This window comes from Trichosurus vulpecula, chromosome 9, assembly GCF_011100635.1.
Source record: "Trichosurus vulpecula isolate mTriVul1 chromosome 9, mTriVul1.pri, whole genome shotgun sequence".
In the NCBI taxonomy this organism is placed as follows: Eukaryota; Metazoa; Chordata; class Mammalia; order Diprotodontia; family Phalangeridae; genus Trichosurus; species Trichosurus vulpecula.
Genome location: NC_050581.1, coordinates 110,630,161 through 110,654,831, shown reverse-complemented (window position 1 = coordinate 110,654,831; position 24,671 = coordinate 110,630,161). Strand labels below are relative to the sequence as shown.

Genomic DNA, 24,671 nt, shown 5'->3' with positions numbered 1-24,671 from the left:
GAAAACATTTTTCATGTGCCTGAAGGCTTTAAGTAGCAGCAGGCCAAAGGTTGTGCAGGTCTGATCTGGAGCCTATTGAATATTTAGGGCTGGTTTAACTAGGCTTCAGAATTTGGCCCTAAGGTCAGCCATTTTTCATCTCAATACCCACAGTATCTTGTACATCAGGACTGTCCAAAATACGGTCTGCAGGCTGCATGCAGCCCGCCTACGGGTTTTAATTTTCACAAGTGAAAAAATAATTTGCATGGAATGCGTATTAGATTTCTTAATTCCATCACTAATAAATAATCTCAATGTTAATTTTCTTTGGTGTTTTTAAGCAGTATTATGGACAGAACATATTGCACAGGAGTGTACTGTATTTTTTATTCTGGGTGCGGCCCTCGAATAACTATTTTATTTTAATGTGGCCCTAAGATAACCTTAGGTTGGATAGCCCTGTTGTACATAGTAGGCACCTATTTGTTGAATTTAATGCAGTGAACATAATATCAAAGAAAAACAGCACATTTAACCATCTGGCTTAATTTTGTATACACTGCTGTTTAAACCAGAGGTATGTCAAGCAGAATAAGGCTGAGGGCAGTTTCTAGGCTGGGCCAGCTCATCCTAGCTGAATTAGGAAGAGCTGACATGGATAAAGAATGAAAAGAACATAAGCCATCATTATGATTTTTAAAAAAAGTTTATTACAATGTACAATAGACTCATTAAGATGACACTTAATCTTGGCTGCACGCGGCAACAGATGTTGAAGTAGGAAATGCAGATGTCACAAAGCAAGAGAGAAACCAACAGGAATCACCATTTTATCTACACAGGAACATCTACTTTTTGCCAGATTTCTTAATCCCACCACTGGCTGTAAGAGAAGAAAATATTATTCCAGAGAGGGAAGAATGCCGGGGGTTCATCTCTGACCACTAAGCCCTGAAGACTTATCTTGGTTTTAGCCAGAATTGCAATTCCCTCCTACCTGTCCCACTTACTACGTAGGGAGGGGGAGCTCAACAGCTCTCAAGTCTACTTCCTTCCCTCTAACCACACTACAAACCCTTCAACACCTTTCCCCTGGATTATTATTATAGCCTGATTGGTCTCCCTATACGCAGCCTCTCCCCTCTCTTCTCCAGATGCCACCCAGGGGTGGGGAATCTACAGCCTCGAGGCCACATGTGGCCCTCTAGGTCCTCAAGTGTGGCTCTGACTGAATCCAAACTTCACAGAACAGCCAAGGCCGGAGGTTCCCCACCCCTGTGCTACACTGTTGCCAAATTAATCTCTGAAGTCCAGGTGAGACCATTTTACTCCTCTGCACAAGAACTCGGCTCCCCATTATTTTTGGGATAAAGTACAAATTTCTCTGTTGGGTATTTAAAATTTTTCATTAAGTGGTTTCAGCCTTTCTTTCCAGGCAGATTATCATCACTCAGGACTCATCACTACTGATAAATTGGCTGACTTGATATTTCCTCTTTAGGACATTCTGCCTCCTGCCTTTTGTCACACTGAGATGATCTCATTCTTCAATTCCACTTTTTGAAAACTCCAGCTCCTTTAAGGCTTAGTTCTTGCGCCATCTCCTTCAGGAGGCTTTTCTTGTTTTCCTTAGTTCTTAGTGGGAACCCCTCCCCCCAATTTCTGTGTATTTATTTTATACATAGTGTACTTCTCTATAAACATTGTATCATGCTGGTAATACCTTCATAAGCTCTAAGGCTGGGACTATCTCACTTTTGTATCCTCAGTATGAGATACATAGTAGGCACCTTAAAAAATGTTCTTTTGGGGACAGCTGGGTGGTGCGCTGGCCCTGAAGTCAGGAGGACCTGAGATCAAATTTGACCTCAGCCACTTGACACATTGAGCTGTATGACCTTGAGCAAATCACTTAACCCCAACTGACCTGCCTTCCCCCCTCCCCCCCAAAAAAGTAAAAGAAAAAAAGTGTTTTTTTACTTCTGCAAGCTGAATAAGTTAAACATCTTTAACATCACTTACAATGCTAATAGAATTTTGTAATGTTTTAAAATGACCATGTCTTACATACTGGCATATGTTCAGTTTTAGTCAATATACTATCAAAGGAAAATAGAGAAAACAAAAGGCCTGAAAATTTATTTAAAATTGTGGGAAATAGGTCTTATGAGGAAAGGCCATAGTTAACTGGGATTCTTTGGCCTAGAGGATCCTTTTGAAACATGATCACTTCTAATTTATCTCCCTTAACAAAAGAAATCTAATAGCTCTCACTTATGTAGAACTTTACGGTTTACAAAATGCTTTCTGATAATCCCATGAAAAATGTAGGAAACAGGTTCACAGAAGTTAAATGGCTTATTCAGAGCCCCACAGTCAGTTAGTAAATGTCAAATGGTATTTGAACTCAGGTTGCTCAACTCCAGGTCTAATATCTAGATGTGTAAGATCTAGCCCATTGTGAAAGAAATTTATAGTTTGATTAAGAAGACACACAAAAAGTTAATAGAAGACTACCACATTTGGCAATGCCAAATAAATGGTACAGAACGTAGGTGGTATAAGAGTTGGCAGTAAGAAAAAGAACTGTTGGCTGAGGTGATCAGATAAGGGTTGATGGAAGGAACGATACAAACAAGGACGTGGAGAGCACAGTGAAGAGACTTGAAGGATAGAGGATTTAAATGGGGGAACAGTGGGAAATAAAGCTGGAAAAGTAAGCTTAGGACAGATTAGAGAGGGACCTGAAAGCTAAGCTACGGAGTTTGGGCAAATAAAATTTATTACTTATAAATATTTAGTTAGGATGATAAGCTCAAAGGCAAAAGGATTTAGAAGAAAATGAACATTTATTAGGAAAAACATCATTCGTAATTTTTTTTTTCACATGACGGGTTTATTTACATACTTAAAAAGTAACAGTTAAGCCAACAATTAGGCAAAAAGATAAGACACAGACTTTAGGGTAAGAATATATAGGAGGATGGAAATATTGACATCACTGCAGTATATATATATATAAACACTGCTAATATTGTAGAAGAAATAACATGTTGAAGACAGAGCATTACAAGGGAAGTGTGATGTAGTGAATAGTGTTGGATTTGGTTGGAAGACCTGCGTTCAAATGCAGGCTTGGAAACCTACTAGCTTGTTACCTTGGGCAAATCATTTAATCTAGTTGTGAGGATCAAATGAAAGAATCTGAAGTATTCCAGGTCAGCTATCAAGTGTTAAGAAGGAAACAGAATGGATGGCTACGTGTGGAGATGTTCTCTTTTACTGTACTTACATGTTACAGGGAAAGGGAGTCATTGGGAAGTGACCAATGATATATACATATATGAAAGAAAAGTGTATTAATGAAGCATTTTTTTTAAAACAACAGATGGTGAAAGATTGGTTTGGAACATGACCTTAAAGATCAGAGATCAAGGGAAAGGCTAAAGGAAAGGTGATAGGATGATTAAGACAGGGGAGATTTCTGTTAAATCAAGACCAACAGTTTTACTTAACCCCAATTGCTGCCCCATCCCCCCCAAAAAAGTATGTCAAGGATTTAGTCATGTGGGAACTCCAACCACGACTAAAACTTGCATATATATGTGAAAAACTTATAGTCTTAGTGAATTGTCTGACTTCTTGTGACTATCTCCTGGTCACAAGGCTAGTACATTTCAAAGGCAAGTCTTTCTGACTCTGGACCCTTGACAATGCCCTCTAACAGTTAGGACTTTCAGTTGACAAAATGCAGACTATTGCAGGTGCCAGCTAACTGCCCCTCCAGCTTAACAGTTTCTGAAAATCTGAGCTAAAAAATGCCACTACAACAACCTTCAAATTGTGAGCACTGCCAGCCAAGAATATGTAGCTAGCATTTAGACATGTTAGGAAGAAATGTGATGTATTGCAAAGAGCAATAGGTTTGCAGTTAGTCTCATCCTGTCTACCTCAGCTTTATATTTCCTATGCTCCTATCCTGTTCTGTCCTCCTGTTCCAATGTGCTCCCTCCCTTAGAACCTCCATTCTATTCTTAAACTTCCCTCTGTCCTAAATCTCATATCTTGATGCTCTTTCCGTCTTTGAACACTCATATTAACCTGGTTCCCCAAGAAGATACTGCATTTGTACATCCCTGACCACATTATCCAGTATTGGGCTTCTCCTTCTTTTATAACCTATCACGAGCTGGAAAAAACATACTCCTTGCTTCTCAATGATATTTCTAGACTCTCCATACCCCTCTCCCATCATTTTGCAACTTCTCTTCCTTCCAGGTTTACTCCACTGCCTGTATCTCCCTCTCTAGATGTGGAGTGCAGATTTATTAGTCCTCTAGATCATTCTTCATCTCTTCTAAAGAAGTTTAGAACCTGTAGGTTTCCTCTCCATGCCAGAACCTGCCCTCAAATTTGAGGGCTTCATTATACACTTGGATGTCCCCTCAAGCACCCTGGTGTCCCAATCTACTAACCTCTTCAACTAGATGATTAGTCCCATTCATCCAACTGCAACTTCACTCTTTCAGCCACAGAAGTGGCCATTCACTTGACCTCATTGTAACCCATACTGTTCTACCTGTATGGTCTACAACACTGAAATTCTCTCTGACCACCAACTCTTATTCTTCAATCTTTCTCTTTACTTCACTTCTCTTAAACCTTACATCTCTAATCACTCCAGTCTCCTCTTCAGGCCTTTATTTTTCTCCCTTTGCTCTTGACCTCATGGTTAAGGAGCCCACCTATACAGCCCTCTATCCTCGACTCCTATGCCCTCTTGTGGCTCATGTCTTGCCAAACTCTAGCTCTTGGGCACTGTCATGATCTACTTTCTCCATTCCTACTTACTTGCTACAGAACTCAAGTGGAGGATGCTGCAAAATTCTGGCAAATAAATCAACTACAAATTTACTATATGGTGAGAATTGATATAGCTAGCCCAAACCCAGACAAATCACATTATTCTTCAGCCACACTTCTGCACTTTAGCCTCCACCTCAAGCTCTCACTTTGGTGAATATTCACCATTATCTAGTAAGGACCTAGACCCATCTCACCATTTCCCAGCCATCTCCATGTCAAGGCACCTTGGGATTATACTACTTTCCTCCTTTCTATTCCTCTTACCCTCCTCCCGCTCTCCTACCCTAACTCTTAAGAATAATAATCAACTCAACACTACCATTCTTGAAAAGAAGTGTCAATCACTTGCCCTTGATTCTAATTACCATCCTTCCAAAGCACTCCTCTCTGGCTACTACTCCTTTATATGGGTTTTCTTGTCTTTCTCTATTAGAACGTAAGCTCCTTGAGAGAGACCATCTGGCTTGCCTGTATTTGTAACCCAAGCATTTAACATAGGGCCTGGCTCATAGTGTTTAATGTTCCTTCATTCATCTACTCTCAACTGGGTCCTTATTGCTACATGGCAATCTTTTTATTCTTCTAACAGTCTATTCCACTCCTTATTCTTTTCTGACCTCGAGTGTAACATTACTCCCTCTTAGCAGACCTCTCCTCCTTCTATGAGAATTCAAAGACCATCTACTAATGAACTCCTTTTTCATTCCTATTTTATACCTCATATATCATCATTCCCCATTCCCTCATCCGCACAGATCCCTATAAGAGGCAGCCTTTCTCCTTGCCAAGGCCCACCCCGCTACTTGCACCCTTGATCCCATTCTCACATCTTCTTTTGGATCTTCTTTGACCACCCAATCTCTTGTCCTCATTTTCTCTCTACTTACTGGCTTCTCTGTGTCTGACATAAGCTCAGGTCTCTGCCATCTTTAAAAAACCTTCACTTGAGCCTGCTATCCCCTCAAGCTATGTGCTGATGATATTACTCATTCCTTTCAAACCAAACTCCCCACTACCCTCAACCAATTTTTTGCTTCCTCCATTTCTTCACTTCTCACTCCTTTCTCCTTTGACTCATTTCAAACCCTTGTAATCTGACTTCTGCCCTATTATTCAAATGAAATTGTTCTTTCTATGGTTACCAATATCTGTCAATTGCTAAATCCAATAGGCTTTTCCATTTGTTAGGCCTCCTGACCTCCTTTGTTTTTAACATTGCTGACTGCCCTCTCTCTCTCCTTCCTCAGTGGTTTTTTTTTTTGGGTGTGTGTGTGTGTGTGACACAGCTTCTCTTCATCATTCATGTCTTGGGCAGCCTTCTCTTCTTTCACTAAACCCTTTCTTCATGAATGTATCAGTTCCCATGGATTCAGCGATCATTTCTTTGCAGATGACTCCAAAATGTACATATCTAGCCCTGTTTTTCCTGTACTTCCTTCCTCTATTTTTAAAGATGTGTAACTTCCAGCTGGACAACTCCACCAAAATATCTCACAATGTATCCCAAATTCAACACACCCAAAACAGGCCTCTTTGTGTTTGTCCCTAAACCCATCACTCCTCAATTCCCTGTTTCTATCAAGGATGCTATCACCCTACCATTCACTCATACTTGGAATCTCAAAGTCTTCTTCAACTCTTCAGTCTTTCACCCCTTTTCATCTAGGTAGTCAGTTGCCAAGCCTCGTCCATTACACCTCCACAATATTTCTTGCATCCGGGCCCAACCCTGCTTAGCTTATGAGATCAAGAACATTCAGGGCAGCACAGCTGTAGATGGTATCCTTCTCTCTACTTACACTGCTGCCCTCCTAGTTCAGGCCCTCATCTTTTTTTCTCTGAACTATGGCAGTAGCCTCCTAAGTGGGGTCCCTAGCAATTCTCCTCTCTAATCTATCCTCTACATATCTGGCAAAATTTTCCTAAAGCACAATTCTCACCAAAGCACTCTGTGTTCAAGAATCTTCAGTGGCTTCTTATTGTCACCAGTATAAAATACAAACACCTTTATGGCATATAAAGTTCTTCACAGTCTGGCTCCAGCTTATCTTTCTAGGTTGATTACTCCTCCTCCTAAATATTACACTTCAGCCAAAATGGCTTAATTGCTGTTCTCCAGACATAACATTCCATCTTTGAATGGCTCTCCCCATAAAATGGGGATCACTCCTCACTTCTGCCTTAGAATTCTTAGCTTTCTCCCAGGCTCAGCTCAGTTCCCACTTAGATGAGGTCTTTCCCCTCCTATTCCTCCAGCGTTTATGGTTTTTTTCTCCTGAGATTTCTTTTTTTTTTCTTTTGTGGGGGGTGGAGGCAGGGCAATTGGGGTGACTTGCCCAGGGTCACACAGCTCATAAGTGTGTCAAGTGTCTGAGGCCGCATTTGAACTCAGGTCCTCCTGACCCTAGGGCCGATGCTCTACTCATTCCACCACCTAGCTGCCCCTCTCCTGAGATTTCTTTGTACATTTGGTATTTCTCCAGCAGAATGCAAGCTCTTGAGGAAAGGGAATTTTTTGTCTTTGTATTCCCAGTACCTTATAGAGTTCCTTGTACTGAGTACAGTGCCTTTCACATAGTAGGTTTTTAAATAAATGCTTGACTGAATTGATTTGGGTTTCAGGTCTGGGTCTGCCACTTATAAGCTATGTCCCCAGGCAAGTCATTTCATTTTTCTGATCTCTAGTTTCCTAATTTGTAAATTGTGAATACTATTTACACTAATTACCAGAGAGTTGTTGGTTGTGACAATTAAAATGAGATAAATGTTTAACAGCAGTGTAACAATACCAGCTGTCATCATCATCATTATGTGCTTCAACTAGAATGTTAAAAATTAAAGGTTAAAAAAAAAGACAGATTTTAAAGGGGCTGTGGTTGTATTTTTTGCAATGGGAATAGCAATTTAATTTCTGCAAATGCTTTTTATTTTTGCTGAGTACTTTCTATAGAAATTCAAAGGACTAGGCTTTTTAACAAAACTTACCAAGTGGTCCCTTCCCAGCAGCTTTTGCTTTTAACTCTTCCAGTTTTTTCTGTTCTTCTTTTTGTTTTTGTTTGAAAGCTATATCTTCCTAAAGAAAATGTGGAACATACTATTGAGGCCCCAGCTGAGTTTAGTTGGGTGACTGTAACCAGCAGTTGCTGGTGCTTGTCCCTGAGAATGCTGATAGTTAGAGATGAAAGAATTTGGGTCATATAAGCACTAGGAATTCCTGGCCTGTGGGAGAGGGGGGAAGTCTGCCCTCAGTGCTCATTCCCAACTAAGGTCTCCCCCTTTTTTGTGCCTATGCTGGTAAAGTCCACTCTCTTCTCCCAATATTTGGGGGACAGTATAATCTTACATGGAGCCTTAGGTAAGAAGACTACCACATTACCCTTGCCTATTACCTCCCATTGGGGTCTGAGGAATATCAAGTATATAACACAAAACCTCAAATACCCCTTTTCCCCCTACCCAGTACCCTTTCACCTCAACCCAGATACCTCACCTCATCCATTTCCTTGGTTTGCTTCTTGGGCTGCTTCAGAGGCTTCTTCTTACCACCTGTCAAATGATATAGGAAGCCCTGTTGTTAAGATTTGGGAGACAGGAACTGAAAACTCAGGGGATGTTTCCTGCCTCTTGGAGACAGAAGGCTGGTAGCTGAGGACTATGGGTTCCTCCCCATTTTCTGTCTCGGACCCAGGGGAAACCAGAGACCTCAAGCTTTTCTTCCTGGGAGTCTGCCCCCTTCCTGGGCCGGTGGAAGGGGGATTGGGACCCAGCCTCCTCTTGTGCTCCTCTGTACCTCGACCTTAAGGAGAGATCTCGGGGTCAGGGGACCCTCCTCTTCTGGTGCAGGCCGAAGGGTCCAGCCACATTAGCCCCTTTTGGGCACGGGTGGGGAAAGCTCGGACCCTGGGCTCCTCTTCCTTTAGTCCTGCGGTCTCGGTGCCCGTTCCCTGGAGTGGCTACAGCCAAGCCCAGCTGCCATACCTACCCCCCCCCCCCCCCACGCCAGTCTTGGACCACTCACCCTCGCGACCGGACATCGTGCCTGCTGCTCAGTTTCCCCGAGCCCCCTTCGCTGCCGGAAGCGGAACCTTCTGACCCGCCCCTTCCGCCTCCGTCGTCAGACTGATTGGTTCCTAGGTTGGAAATGGAGCCGCAGCTTCCGCGTCGGGGTCAGAGGTCGTGGCCGGCTGGAGACCGGGCTGCCCCGAGACGCCGGTTACCGGTTCGGTTCCCGCGCGCCAGGTCAGGGGGCGGGAGCTAGGCGTGGGCAGCCAAGCCCCGGGCATCGGCCCACGCGCTTTCCCAGGAACCCCCGGCGAGGGGAATCGGGTCTGGAGGGTCTCGGGCTGGTCTGAAGGGTCAGACCGGGCCCGCTGGGAGGGAGGCTCCCGTCCCGCCGGCTTGCTGCTAGCGCCATTATCCCTGACTTGGCCTGGGAGGCTCCCACCCCCGCGGGTCCGGAGGTTCCCCAGGCAGGCCCTCTCTTTCCCATGCCCCTGCCCAGCTGTCGTGGGAGAATCCACCTAAGGGCCTCGGCTGTCTGTCAGGAAACCGGGCAGAGGGCGGGAGGAGGGGCGGTCAGGGCCGTGGAGGAAAGGGGCCCCGCTCTGGGCTTTGTAGAGGGGAGTGGGAGGGGAGGCCAGGGGCGGGACCCAAGAAGAGCAGAAAGTGGGGAGGGGGCGAATGAGCCTTTTCTTGGGGATTCGGTGCATGGGCCAGGGACCAGCCTGTACAAGCTTGTAAGACAAGGGGACTCAGCGTTAATTATTTCTCATCCCTGAGCCTGAAGACCCTTTTCTGAGCCCAGCTAGAAAGCCTGACCCTCTTGCATGTTTTCTCTTCTGTAGCATTTTCTGTCTTGAAATATGTTTAAGAGCGATGAACTTATTCATCGGATCATAGATTTAGAACTGGAAGAGTCCTCGGAGGCTATGTGGTCCAATTCTCTTATAGATGAGGAAACAAGTCTAAAGAGGTTTAAATGACTTAGAAGATTGCCCATTGTCAGTGGCAGAATTTGAATCTCTTTCCCTTGAACATACTTGCCTGTGTGACCATGGGTAAGTCACTTGTCAGTGCTGCAGGCAACTTTTATAAAACTGAGCTGTCTTTCAGTGTTCTCTGCCCTGATGAAACTGCCCCTTACTCCCCAAAAAGGGTGGTATGTGGAGGGAAGCACCATAAGGACAGGGCCAAAGGTCATCGTTTTTGTTTCTTTCCCCCAATATATGCTTGATAAAGTTTAAGTACCTACACTGTGCTGAAGTGCCTGTTGGACATCTCAGACTGGATGTCCTGTAAAACTCAACATGTCCAAAATGGAGCTCATTATCTTTTCCCCAAAACCTTCCTCTCTTCCTAACTTCCTTCTTACTCTTGAGGGTACACCATCCAGTCACCCATGCTGGAAATTGTCTCCTCACTTTCACCCACCACATTCAATCACTTGTCAAGTCCTGTCAGTTCTACCTTCATAGCATCTCTTTTTGACACTGTAGCCACCCTAGTGAAGGCTGTCGTCACCTTCAGCTGTCAAATTGATCTTCCTAAAAGCATATGGCTGGCTATCACTGTATTCAGTAAGTTCCAGGAGCTCCCTGTCACCTCCAGGATCAAATGTAAGATGTCCTGTTTGGCTTTTAAAGCCCTTCATAATTTGGTCCCTTCCTGCCTCTCCAGTCTTACATCTTATTCTCCACATATTCTTCAATCCATGGGTAATCCATCTTGCTTCATCCATGGCTTCTTGGAGCTAGACCCTCCAATCTCCCCACTCCAAGCACTTTCACTAGCTATGCCTCCATGCCTGGAACTCTTCTTATTCCTTCTCCCTGGTTTCAAATCTAAGCTAAAGTCCCACCTTCTGCAAGAAGCTTTTCATAGGCTGCTTTAGTCTTAATGCCTGCCCTCTTAGACTACCCCCAATTTATCTCGTGTGTATCTTTGTACGTAGTTTGCACATTGTCTCCCCCATTAGACTCTGCCCCTTGAGGGTAGGGACTTTTTTTTCCTTTCTATCCCCATTGTCTAGCATAGTACATGGTACATAGTAGGCACTTTAGAAATGCTAGTTGACTGACTGTTGAGCAGATAAAGATACAATTAATAAAAAATGACAATTGTTCAGTCATGTCTGACTCTTTGTGACCCCATTTGGGTTTTTTTGGGCAGAGGTACTGGAGTGGTTTGCCATTTCCTTCTCCAGCTCATTTTACAAATGAGGAAAGTGAGGCAAACAGGGTTAAGTGACTTGTTCAGGTTCACCCAGCTTGTAAGTATCTGAAGCCAGATTTGAATTCAGGAAGATGAATCTTCCTGAGTCCAGGTCCAGCACTCTATCTACTGTACCACTTAGCTTCCCAAAAAGTGACATTCAGTGTATTATACTAGGGAGAAGATATGATTACATAGGCAGGTATGATACGGGGAGGACTTGAGGAGAACAAAGGAAAGATAACAAATTAAGCTAGATGCTATGTAGATGCTTAATAGAGCCTTGTTGATTTATTGATAGGAAAATTGGGGGACAGAAAAAAAGTACTCTTAATTGGGGGAATTAGAGAAAACTTTATGGAGAAAGTGACACCAGAATCAAACTTGAAGAGCAGGATTCTGAAAGAGAGATAAAAGAATTCATGCCAGGCACATAGGATAGCAAGTTTAGGGACTATCTAGTAGTCCATTTGACTGGAGCAGAGAACATGGAGAGAAAATGATGTGAAATAAGAGTGGAAAGTAAGTTGGAGCCAGATTTTACTGGTTCATGCTTGGTTAAGGAGTTTATTTTATCCTGTGGGCAATAGGGAGTCATTAAAAAGTTTTGAGCAGAAGAGTGACGAGGTCAAATGTGTACATTAGGAAGATTATTTTGGCAAGATGGAACAGAGAGTGGGGGAACAGGGAGCCCAATTAAGAGTCTATCAAAATGGTCTAGATAGAGGTGATGAGGTCTGAACTAGGGTGGTGGCATTGTGAATGGAGATTAAAGGATATGAGTGATACTGTGTAAGTTAGTGAATGAATGAATTTCTTTTAAGGTTGCTTTGAGGACATTCCATGGTCACGGGACACCTGTTTTGAGTATCAGTCAGTATAAAATTAGTGTCCCATTCATTAGCAGGTCTGGCTGTGCCCTGGAGTATTTTTTCCCACAGGCTTGTAGCTCAAAAGTATTTTGGCTAGGATAGAGAATATTTCTTAAGGTAGGTAGAAATGGGGGTTAGGAAATTAGAAACATTACCTTCTTTGTAGATAAGTGAATAATATTTAGGCATTTGGAAATTAACGCCCATGTGTACTTCTGAAAAGAGAAAGGATCAAGGAGGACATTTTATGTGTATGTGCATGCACGTGTGTAAATGTGAATCCCTGCTATTGCTCCTTTTTCATCAGTACTGTATTCTTTCCTGCCTTTTTGGCCTTCTCTTATTTTTGGTTGCCACCAGATGTCACTGTAACAGTCTGTCTTGTGATTAGATTTTCTATTTGGATAGTAATTTGACCAGCACAAAACAGAGCAATTCCATCTTTTGGCAGACTTTTAATAGACCTGAAAAGACAGGACTAGATAGGTAGGGGTAGAAGAAGGAGTTCTACGTGTTGGATAATGGGGAGGGTTCTGTGTTTGAATAGCCCTGAGCTTCTCACCATTTGCTTAGGACAAACATTCAAAAGACTGAAAAAAAGGAAAGATTAAGGAAAATCAATCTGTTGAGCCTGACTGAGCACTGACTAAGAGAAGTAGTGGGGGAAGGGAGAGATTAGAGTAGAGGACTGAAATGTGAGATGCAGGGATCAAATAGCCTAGGAGTCCTGTGATTAAATGAAATTAAGAGGAAAAAATTGGACAAAGTACAAGGAAAAAAATTTTCTGTGAAGACATGATTTTCTTATATAATTGTCTCCCTCTGGGGAAAAGGCAGAAGCCGCCTTCCTTGAAACTATGCCTCAGTAATCATAGAAGTTTCTTATGGAATATCAGTCTGATTTTTTGAAGGAAGGTTGGATTCTGGCAGGGAGGCAATTGATTGGGCTTTTTTTTTTTTTTTTTTTTAAGAAATGAGATTGAATCCTAGATGTTTCCTGAAATCCTGTCCCAGGTTTTCCCAGGGAATTTTTATGCCTCACTCTGCCTGTTGAGCTGTTGTCCCCATGTTTCCCTCCAATTTGTCATCTTTTTTACAGGAGTCATAGTCTGAGCAGGCCTGGGCTTCCTTTTCCTCAGGCACAGGAATCATCCAGCTCGTTAACAGGGATGTACCTGCTCTTGGAGAGGAGCCAAAGCTTCTGTAGGAAGGTATAGGCTGTAGAAGTGAGGACAGTGTATACTATTTGCTGTTTGTGCCCAATTAAATACAGGTAGTGATAAAAAGACAAAATACATCAATAAATTTTTTTAAAAATTAAATGAACCATTCCTCTTCAGAATTGAGAAGTTGTGGGGTTTATTATCTATACTGTCCAAAGTGATCAATCAGTATGTTGGTTAATTTTTCTAAAGTTTTTTTTTCCCTTTTAAAATCTTTTTTACAAGGGAAAGCCTGCTGAATTGGGAAGAGAGAAGGAGGGGTATATTCAGGACTTTATGTGATTTTAAAAAAAGGTATTAATAAAAATTTTAAACAAACAGGCAACTTGGCCTAATGCCTACTGCACTGGCTGTGGAGTGAGGAAGAAAGACTGGGTTCAATTCCTGCCTCCAATTCATGGGCAGATGCTTGACCGTGGTCAAATCATTTATCTCCTCAGTGTCCCAGGCAGCTCTGTAAGACAAAGAATTACTGTGAGTTACAGGTCTGGATAGGTGGAAGGTTTCCACATTGATGAAATCATAAGTCTGGAAAAATCAAGAAATGTATGAAATCTTTCCATTGAACCAGTTTACTCAAAATCTCTGAGGAGACCCATTCTTCAAGCAGAGAGAGAATAACATTCTATAGGCTGTATATATATATATATATATATACACATACATATATATATATATACATATATATATGTATATACTATATATATACACACACATATATGTATATACATACATATATTATGGAAAAAGAGAGTGTTCAGTTAATACTTATTTAAATGAAAATATTTTGTTCAGACATTGTTCTGTCTTGAGTTAGAAATGCTTGAGCTTGGTTTTGTGCTTTTTCTTGGCTCTGAGTGTATGTCTTCTATGTCCCTTTTCCAGCGTTCCTCACTGCCTTGCATGAATTCTCAGGCCTAATGATGGGGCATACTACCATTTTTGCAATGCAGTACTTCATGAGTTCATCTCCGAAATTGGAGCTGAGAAGCCAAAGAATGAGACTCCTTATCATGAGGACCTTCTACAGCTCAGGCCCCATCCAGCCCAAGGGCAACACTTCAGCAAAAACTGCCATCAGACTGTATCACAGACTCACTGAAATGGGTCGAGCCCTGGGGCAGAATTTCCAACAGAGAATATCTTCTGTGGCCAAAACTTGGTGGGAAAGTTATGAGGAATTCATTGGGCTAAATGAAGTTCGAGAGGCCCAAGGGAATGTGACTGAGGTAAATATTACATGTGTTATACAGATGAGAAGTAGAGCTCTTAACACTTTTTGTAGTAAGTACTGCTATGATATGTTATTTCTGGCTATTGCAGTCTCCAGCAATGTTTAAACCATATCCAGCCTTGTCTTTTTCCTGGCTATCAAGTTTCCACTCTTTAGTGCCATTGGGTTGGAGATACTGAGTGTGGTTTTTAGCATATCACTCGACCAAACTACTGCCATTTTCCCCTTCGTAAGTCCCTGGTCATTACCTTTTATACAGTTAGGCCCAATAGCTGATTCCTTTGTTGATGTTGAATTGGTGGTGTTTGTTTGCATTTATAATGATTTTATAGCACTGTAATTAAAGAGCATTTGTGAAGGAAAAAAATTGAAAAATATCATACTCTATATAGGGTATCCCCAAAGTCTTAGTGCCAATTAACCTTTGAGAGCTTAAAGTTATACTGACAGAAGTCAAATACACCATAGCTTCAGTGGAATCACATTTCACTTCTTTCCACAATAGCAGTGAGAACAGTGTATTTACAAAAACACTAAAATTTATAGTATTTTCTACACAGGTAGAGAATTGGGTAAATATTCTAGTTTTCATTGCATATCCTGTGCATGTGTTTACATACACACACATACATGTGTATGTGTGTATCCTCACACATCAGTGTTTTTTCTTTAAGTCTCATTTAACCTTTGTTACTTAGTTATTAAAAACTTAAATTGAAAGCTTCCCTTCCCCTGTTTGAATGGGGAAACACAAATGAGGACTAGGAAGATTGTAGAGTAGATGGCAGATCCAGGGATAGACTGAGCCCTAGGTTCTCTCTTTTGTGGACATATGTTATCACAACATTGACAACATAGTGCACAGAGTGCTGAGCCTAATGTCAGGAAAGCCTGAGTTCAAATCCAGCTTCAGACATTAGCTCTGTGACCTTGGGCAAGTCGCTTAAACTCTGTGTGCCTCAGTTTTCGCCTCTCTAAAATGGAGATCATAACAGCACCTGCCTTCCAGAGTTGTGAGGATCAAGTAAGGAAATATTTGTAAAGCATTTAGCACAGTGCCTGGCATGCAGAAAGCACTTAACAATTAGCTATTTTCTTATTCTCTTCTCTTATAGCAGTATAGGAAAAACAGGTTTGGCATTTTGTCCTTTTTTACATCTCTGTCTTCTGCCAGAATAAAATAAAAGTTGAAGGAAAACATAATTACATTAAGGGAACCAGAATGCCAGTCAGTGTGTAACACTTGTGTGTAACTGTATCCTCCCCCATTCCCAGCACTTCACTTATTTTAGGAAAGTAGTCCACCTTGGAAAGGGGGACAGACTTCACTTCTGTTTTCCTTTCAGGCTGAGAAAGAGTTCATGGTGGCTCGAGGAATAGTCCGAAAGGCTAGAGATGACCTGGAAGCTCACCAGGCAAGACTCAAAGAGATTCGGGATCGTTTGGATCGAGTTTCCCGAGAAGATTCCCAGTACTTGGAACTTGCAACTCTGGAACACAGATTGTTGCAGGTAGGATGAACCTGGAGGCAGCTGGGTAGCTGGAGCTACTGAGGTTATACCTCTTTACCAGCCGAGGTGCAGACTGGAGCTTCCTGTTAGGAATACAGGTCTGGATGCCCTAACAAGTCCGTGTTGTTATACACTCAGGAGAAGTGCTAGATGTGTTTGCCTCTGTAAATAAATTAGGTTTGAATGGTTAAACTTTGCAGAAGCAATTGATTTTGTGACTTGTTCATTAACATCTTCAAAGAGCATTGATAGAACTCAGGGAAGAACAGGAAAGGAATCACTGTTATAGTAAGTGCTCCATTAGTATCCTGTTATCATTCACTAATATATTAACATTAATATAATTACATTGATGGGTAGCTTTGAACACTTCCTTATTAACCACTTAAATTCAAACTTTATTTGCTCTTCTTTACTGGCTCGTTCCCCATTGCCTAAAAACATAACTTAGTCTCATCTATTCAAAAAAACAACCAATCCACCCTTATCTTGATCTTGTCAACCCCTCAAGCTATGTTACTCTTCTATGGCCCTTTGAATCCAAACTTCACAGAACAAATCCCCTTAATAAAAGAATTTGTTCTGTAAAACTTGGACTCAGTAAAAAGGCTGCACCCAGCGACCTAGAAGGCCACATGTGGTCTTGAGGCTGCAGGTTCCCCATCCCTGCTGTTCTTTGCTAAACTCAGAGAAAGAGCCTATACTTGGGCTGTTTGTACTTTCTCACCACCTATCTCTGTAGTCTGACTTTCAACCCTACCACTCCATTGAAACAGCTCTCTTCAAGGTTACCAGTGACTTCCTAATTGTGCACTCTGTAGCTTCTTTTCAGTCCTTATCACCCTTGACCTTTCTGTAGCAAATGCCAGTAGCAGCCATCCTTTCCTTCAGGATATTCTTTCTTTATCTTCCATGAAATTTTCTGCTGGTTCTCCTCTTATCCATCTGACCTCTGTTTTGATCTTTCCTGGTTCATTGTTTACCTATGGGTATTCCCCAAGACATAGTCCTTGACCCCTTTAGGTTTTTTCTTTTCCTTAGCAATCTCATCTGCTCTTGTGGCTTCAGTATCATCTTTCTGCAGGTAACTCCTAAATCTACATATCAATCTCTTTCATCTAAATTCTAATCTTGTATCTCTAGCTGCCTGGTAATAAAGTACATGTATGTACTGCTGACACTTCAAATTCAAGATGAACACAACTGAACTCATCATTTTCCGCTAAAACTTGTCCCCACATTCCTACTTTCTCATTTTTTCTTTTGTTGGCACCACCATTCCCCCAATCTCTCCCATTCCAAATCTCAGGGTCATCTTTCTTCCCTTCGTTTCACTTCCCATATTCAATCAGTTCCTAAGTCCTGCCATTTTTTACTTAGACGCTATTGTTCATATAGGTCTTGTCTTCTCTACCCAACATTGCCACTATCCTAGTTTAGGCCCTCATGTGTAGTGATATGGACAGTTGTAGTAGCCTAGCTATTTTATTTCAAGGCTTAATCCTCATAAATCTGTCCATCACACAGCTGCTGAACTAACATTCCTAAGGCATTGATCTGATCATCTTCCTAAGAACTCAAAAACTGAGGAGGTCCCTACTGCCTATAGGATAAAAGACAGATTGCTTTACGCTGGCATGGAAGGCCCTCCATCACACAGCTTCATGTTATCTTTTCAGCCTTATTTTGTACAATGCCACTCATGCACTTTATTTTCCATTCAAACTATTAACTGGATCCATTGATAACATGAGGAGGAAAGGTCCTCTAAAATGCCTACAGTTATGATCCTGATCCTTATTTTCCCTCCTCTGCATATTTGTAAAGACCACCGCTCATGATTGGCATGTATTCGTTCCTCCTTTCCAACTTCCTTTTGAAATCTTTTTCTTTAAAAACTAACTCAGTTGCCACTTCCTCTATGAAATCTTCCCACTGAAAGTGACCACTCCTCGTGTTTTTTCACAACGTGAAGGGTTGTGCCTTCTCCCTTATGACATAAACTTTGTGAGGGCAGGAATTGTGTTATTTTTCATTATTGTATTCTCAATACCTACTGTAGTTGCTTAACCATAGTAGCTACTTCACAGATTTTTGATGATGTAATTTGCATCTCCCATCTTAGTCCTTCATGGTTCACAGTCAAGACATGTCTCCTCCCCACCCCTCCCCATTTATGTCCTTGATGGAGGGGTGAGGGACAAAGTTCTGTATTCATATCCTACTTCTTTAGGTTTGATATAAATTTTATAACTTTATTTCTGTTTGTTGTTTCTGCAGGAAGAGAAGAGGCTCCGAACAACTTACATTAACTCAGAAGAGTCAGAACGAGAGAAGTTTTCCCTCTTTTCTGCAGCAGTGAGGGAGAGTCATGAGAAGGAGCGAACAAGAGCTGAAAAAACAAAGAACTGGTCAATCATTGGTTCTGTTCTAGGGGCTTTGATTGGTGTTGCTGGATCCACCTATGTGAATCGTGTACGGTTGCAGGAGCTGAAGTCATTGCTTCTACAGTCACAAACTGGACCAATGAGTCTGCAGGAGGTGATCCGAGAACAAGTTTCTAGCCACAGCATGCAGAGCAAGGATCTCAGTGACCTTATTGAAGAATTTAGGAGCTTAGTGCACTCTGGAATCACGTCTACTGGAGAAAGTCTCATGTCTCATAAAGATACACACTTACTTTCAGCCTCTTTGAAAGAACAGCTCAGCCAATCTCAGCAGGTTCATTCATGTCTAGAGAGTTTACAAGAGCAGCTTACTGACCTGGACAAAAAATTCAGTCAGATGGTTGCAGAGGTTCAGCTTGTAAAGGCTACAGCCCGTTCTCAGCTTATAGAGCAAGCAAACCAAGCTTTGCTAGACTCTTCTTCACTGGACACCAGGCAGTCCCTGCTTGCCCAGGGCATGATTCTAGAACTGTCAGATATGGAGCAGAGATTGGAGGCCCAAGTCAACAGGAACTCTATCTACAGCACCGTGCTAACTTGTACCATGTTTGCTGCTATGCTGCCAGTGCTATACATTCTCTTCAGAGCCAACTAGTAATCTCTGGAGGGAAGCTTCAGTGAGGAAAGGAGTTGTTGTATTTACTAATGAGCTGGCAAGCGACTTACTGCTTTGTCCATTTAAGTCACTTGGAGGTTACTAGTGGTGAAGCCACCCAGAACTTCTGAGCTGGGCTCCTGAAAGGGGAAAGAGATAGGGCAACAGGGTTTTATTTTTCAAGATTTACCTTTTTAAAATTCCATCTCACATTTTGCAATCATTTACCAACTTTGCACTTGGGAAAAGGATTACATTTGAAATTATGTTATTGAAAAAAATTCAAAAACTTCAAATTATGGTGATAGCTGAAATTTACATGACATTTTACAGTTTCCAGAGCACTTTATGTACATTATCAGTTGATCCTCACAACAATGCAATGTAGCAGTGAAAGTCTAAGCCAATTTGGTTGAAGAGATTGGGAAAGCAGTTGGGCAGTATGAATTTAGAACCACGAAATTCTATTAATTTTAAAATTTACCCTCATAGTGCCTCTCTAGGTTCTCCCCATTGTTCTCCACTGTTGTCTGCATTCTGTGACTTTTTCAGTATCATGTCACTGTGTTAGGAGGAATTATTTTTGATGCTTCATCTGTCTACATTTCTAACCTTGGTTTTCATTTTCCTGACCTAACTTGTATTTCCCAACCCTTCTTGTGTCTAAGTGTTTGTGGGGTGTCTAGTCATTAGAACCTGGGAGTCAGAACTCCTAGGCGCTTGTCTACTGGCTGACCATGGAATCCACTTCTCTTTATGATTTAGCTGTTCCATTCCATCTGTCAGGTGGGAAGAGCTCCCCTTGCCTTTCTTTTTTTTTTACCTTTTCACCTTCCCTCCAGACATGAGGAAGAATTAATGTCTGATACTTGAAACTGAGGGAATTGGGGTTGGGGGAATGGGGCTGGTGATAGTGGTTTATGCTAATAGATTAAATTGGCTGCATGGAGAAAGGAGCTTGCTAAACAAACTTTGCCTATAGGGAAATAGGATTTGGACACCACCAAAGGGTGTGTATACCTTCCCTCTCTACAGCCTGGAGATGCTCTCTGAAAGTATCTCATTTTGCCTAAGGCAGGATGGGAGGAGAGCTGGCAAAGTGTATCCCATTGATAGCGTGAACTGAAAAGCAGTGAGCTGGGTGGGGTGAATTCCAGAAGTGGAAGTCACCGCTAGTCAGACAGGGGTTGGGGGGAGGGGGAGCAGGCAGGTTGGATGGTGGCAAATTTAGCTCTGAATGAACCCCACCCTGACATGCCTGCTCCAGTACAGGAGGGCTGCCTGCTATTCCTCCAAACCCTTCCTGCCCTGTCAAGCCTCAGACAGTGGGCTTGCTCTATATCAGCATTTCTTTTGTGTTGCTAGGTAAGGACTCAGAGTTGAATAAAAGATAATAATTAATATGACCATTTATCATTGTTATCATCATCATTTCTTATTTAGAAAAGTTTGTGGGAAGCTCTGTTGTCTACCGTATGGGAGCAAAACTGAGGGATAGTACCATCAGTGGCTCATTACAATTATATACACATTGTAGTTGTGTATTAGTTGAGCTGGAACTGGAACCTGGGAAGATTCCTCCCAGCATAGTGTCTTAGCTCTTGGATAGGTTCTCTCCTTGCAGTGGAGCCTGACACTAACCAAACCCTTGAATAGCCCTCGGGGAATGGCAGCTTTCTAAAAGGCTATAAGGCACATTATTCCACAAACATTTAATGAGTAACTTCTCTGTATAATGTAGCATGTTAGACACTGAAGATGTAACCCAATAAGGAAGAATTCCTGTCCTTATAAAATCTCAAGAGGAATCTCAAGAGAATCTCAAGAGGAAGGACATTCAGATGTCTTGTAGTCCTACATACCTGATCAAGAATACCTTCTCCAACAGAGGTGTCAAACATTTGGCCTTCACAACACTCCTGAGTGCTGCCTGAACAAGATTAAGATGTAATCGGGAAATATTTAATAAAATAAAAATAACAGTAAAACTTAACATTATGTTTGAAAACTTAAGTCAATATGCACTCACAGGGATCTTTGTATGGATTAGTGACTCCCATTTCTTTTTGAGTTTGACATCACTTCTATAATATCCCTGACAATTGTTCAATCCAGCCTTTATTTGAAGACATTGAGTAATTTAGAAGCATTTCTTCCTGAGGTAATTCCATTTTTAGACCACTCTTAATTGTCCAATTTTCTCAAATCTTGACCTAGAAATATACTTCTATTCCCCTTGCTCTTAATTTTGCCCTGGGGGCAAAGCTAAGGAAGCCTAGTTCCTCTAACACCTTATAGCCCTTCAAATACCTGAAGATGACCATTTTCAGCTAAACATGGGAGGTTTTTTCAGATCATCCTTGAATAAAAAATCCTCTAGTTCCTTCACCATCTTGGTCACACTCTAGCTTGATAATGTCCTTCCTAAAATGTGGCATCCAGAACTAATTGTAATCCCCATGTGGTCTGGCCAGAGCATTCTGTAACCTCTCATTCTGGACACTGTGTTTCTGTTACTATGCTCTTAGGTTGCGTTAGCTTTTGGGGGAGCCCTGTCTCACTGTTGATACACTGATCTTATAATTATACTAATCTTACAGATATTTTTCATATAAACTTGTCTCCCTGTCTTTCCCATTCTGTACTTGTACAGTTGATTTTTTAACTCAAGTATAGGTTCACATTTCTCTCATTGTTCCTCTTACTAGGTTTGACCATCATTCTGGCTCCCATGAGGGGTCCAGAAGATCACTTTGGGTCCTGATCCAATTATCCAAAATGTTATGTCAGCTTGATATCATGAGCAAATTTGATAAGCATGCCTTCTTTGTCCAAGTCACTGATAAAAGTGTTGAATAGAACTAGGCCAAGGGAATGGCTTAAGTCTAGCAGAGGAGATAAGAACAGAAATGATTACAGTGGAATGTTAATTGTATGAGAGAAGTACAACTCTGGGCATTCATGAGAGGGAGATGTCATTTATGGCTGTGAGCATAACAGAAGGCTTCGTGGAGGAGCTGCCTTTTGAGCTGGGTCCTAAACTACAATTAAGATTTTGTTCAGATGGACATAGAAAGGACATTCTACTAACAAGGAAGTAAATTAAGGAAAGTTAGAAAAGGTGAGAAAGTTTAGAACATGTTTGAGGAATCTTATTTAGTAATATATAAGGGGCAAGTAATGTGAAATGAAGTTAAATAGGTTAGGGGCAGATGAGTACCTTGAATGCCAAACAAAGGAGTCTAGTCTTTATTCAGGCAATGGGAAACCATTAAAAGATTTTTGAGGTGAAAGTGGGGGTGGGGTGGGACACGTGACAGCTATATATTAGGAAGATCCATCCCCATAGACACAATAAGTTGCAAAAACAGAATAGATGAGAAATAGAGGAGAGAACTTCTCAGTAGAAGGATGAGGGTGGTATCTTTGTGGACTGGTTTCCCTAGCTTCTCCATCTCCCCCACTTGCTGCCCTGAAGTCTTTTGCTATTGTGCTTTTATTCACAGTAATAATAGCTATAGTTTTTTTATTACCATTAAGCCCTGGACTGGACCCAGCCCAGGACCTGAGACTGATATAAGGCCTCTTCATCAGGACCTCATTTTTTGGGCAAGGCTGATGACTCCTGTCATCAGAACCTTGAGTATCAGTAGACCCCAATCTCCCTCCCTTAGTGCCAGGAAAAGAATTTATTCTGCTCTCTGCCATCACAAGTCTCAAGGGTAGGAGCCCCAGTCAAAAAGTATATTTCTATCCTAATCCCAGTGATATAGGACTGCTAGCAGCCAAATGGAAAAGCCAGCTACTCTTTTGCTGCCACTTCCTGTCCTCAATTCCATGCTCCTCAATCCTATCTTTCCCATATCACTGTGCCCTCTGGAACCCTTGTTCCATTGTTAATAAACTTCTCTTCCCCTATACTTTTTTTTTTACTGCACCCTTTTCATCTTCCAGCACTCAAGAAATCCTGGTTTCCCCTTGAAGGCATCCTCTCTAATAGTGGATATACCTTCTTTTGTGCTCTTTGACATGATGGACCAGGAGGAGGAGCAGGCTCTTTGCTTCCCACTGCCACTTCTAGGCACCCTCTCTCAGCCATCATCATTTAGCCTCTCCTTTGAGGTTTTCATCATCCAAAAATAGTATATTATCTAGATCCTGGATATGTGCAGCCTCCCTGGTCATTCTCCCTACTTACTTACAGCCTTCTCCACCTTAGCCCCTGCCCTTATGCTTGGAAACACCAATAAACATGATGATGTTCCCTCAAATATACTGGCCTCCAAGTTGTCAACCTTGAGTCCCATAACTGATACCTTTACTCGACCTTTGCTACATACAAGTATGATTAAACCCTTGATCTCAACATCATCTAAATGTTCTACAAATGTGTCCTTTTCCCCCACCCTTACAAAACCTTCATTTGATCTATCTCAAGTCATCACCCTATATCTCTCCTTGCTTTCAGAATGGAACTCCTGGAAAAACCCATCTGGCATATAGTAAGCACTTTATAAATGTTAACTTACCATTATTATCTTTTCCCCACATCCTTTTCTCTTCCTAACTTCCCCATATCTTTTGAGGACACCATAGTCCTTCTGGTTACCCTCTGACTCTTCGTTTTCTCTCACCTCTCATATCCAATCAATCGCCCAATCTTGTTGATTCTATTTCCAAAGCATTTCTTTTATTCATCCCCTCTCTACTCATATGGCCACCACCTTAGCTCAAGTTCATCATTTCTTGCCTGCACTATTGCAGCAATCTCTTAATTGGTCTCCTTGCCTTGTCTCTCCCCTTTCTGATTCATCTTCCACACACCTTCCAAACTGATGGCCCTAAAGCACAGGTCTGACCATGCCACTCTTACCTTTAGGGTAAAATACATTCTCCTCTGTCAAGCGTTTAAAGTTATTCACAATCTGGCTTCAGCCAATTTTTCCAGGTTAGTTACATATTACTCCATCTCATAGACTTGACACTCCAGCCTAGAATACTTCCTACTCCCCCCTGTCGGAGAGTCCATCTCCCTCCTGCATGCTCTGGCCTGGAATGCTTTTCCCTCCTCAGCTTCCATAAAGAATCCCTAGCTTCTTTAATGGTTCAAATCAAATGCCATCTTCTACATGAGATCTGTCCTCATCTGCCCAAGTTGCTAGTGCCCTCCCCACAAGGAAATTACATATATTTTGTATTTCCTTATATGTTGTCATGTTACTTCCTCTTATAAATTTGAGGGTAGGGACGTGTTTATTTTTGTATTTCTATCTTCATTGTCTAGCATAATGTTTGTTACATATTACAGTGCTGTTGGTAACAATGTATAATTGTACCTCTTATGCCCATGTTTTACATATTATTGTAGTATACGTGATGTAATTTCTCTACTAGACTATAAGATCCTTGAGGAAAAGAATCTTATGTATCTTAATGTCATTTATTTCTCTTAATATTTCCCTTATGACCAGCACTGAATGGTTGTTCAGTGAATTGGAAGGGGAAGACACTAGAGGCAGGAAGAGTGGAAGTCTTTGTAATAGTTAATGTGAGAAGTAATGAGGGGGCAGAAAAGGGGACGGGAATAGAAAAGAGGGAATAACATGAAAGATAATACAGAGGTGGAATTGGCAGGATTTGGTGGCTGATTAGGGATGGGACTACTGGGAGAAGTCAAAAGATGAATTCATTCAGCCCAGGTACCTGGGAGAATAGTGGGGAGAATTTGCAA

General features: G+C 41.7%; 1 protein-coding gene and 1 long non-coding RNA gene across 5 annotated transcripts; one reads left to right on the top strand and one right to left on the bottom strand.

Annotated features, from left to right (window-relative positions):
- Positions 1 to 669: 669 nt before the first annotated feature.
- On the bottom strand, positions 670 to 8,952 carry LOC118831562. Its single transcript, XR_005009145.1, has 4 exons — positions 8,867 to 8,952; positions 8,339 to 8,394; positions 7,834 to 7,921; positions 670 to 865 (listed from the first exon to the last, which is right to left on the bottom strand). It is a non-coding gene; the product is annotated as an uncharacterized LOC118831562 (long non-coding RNA).
- A 15-nt stretch (positions 8,953 to 8,967) lies between these two features.
- Positions 8,968 to 20,929, top strand: CCDC51 (coiled-coil domain containing 51). 4 transcript variants are annotated; one of them, XM_036738948.1, is made up of 4 exons: positions 8,968 to 9,087; positions 14,039 to 14,382; positions 15,734 to 15,898; positions 18,179 to 20,929. In XM_036738948.1, the coding sequence occupies exons 2-4, from the start codon at positions 14,074 to 14,076 to the stop codon at positions 18,938 to 18,940; spliced, it is 1,236 nt and encodes a 411-aa protein (XP_036594843.1). In that variant the 5' UTR covers positions 8,968 to 9,087; positions 14,039 to 14,073; the 3' UTR covers positions 18,941 to 20,929. The 4 variants fall into 4 exon arrangements, with proteins under 4 accessions (XP_036594843.1, XP_036594845.1, XP_036594842.1 ...); XM_036738950.1 differs by having other exon boundaries at positions 8,990 to 9,084; positions 14,034 to 14,382; XM_036738947.1 differs by lacking the exon at positions 8,968 to 9,087 and adding an exon at positions 9,816 to 9,905.
- The last annotated feature ends 3,742 nt before the right edge of the window (positions 20,930 to 24,671 follow it).

Coding starts and splice junctions, on each gene's coding strand:
- CCDC51 (XM_036738950.1), top strand. CDS start 8,990: ATGGAGCCGCAGCTTCCGCGTCGGGGTCAGAGGTCGTGGCCGGCTGGA. Junction 14,383..15,733: donor CCCAAGGGAATGTGACTGAG/GTAAATATTACA, acceptor TTTTCCTTTCAG/GCTGAGAAAGAGTTCATGGT. Junction 15,899..18,178: donor TGGAACACAGATTGTTGCAG/GTAGGATGAACC, acceptor TTGTTTCTGCAG/GAAGAGAAGAGGCTCCGAAC.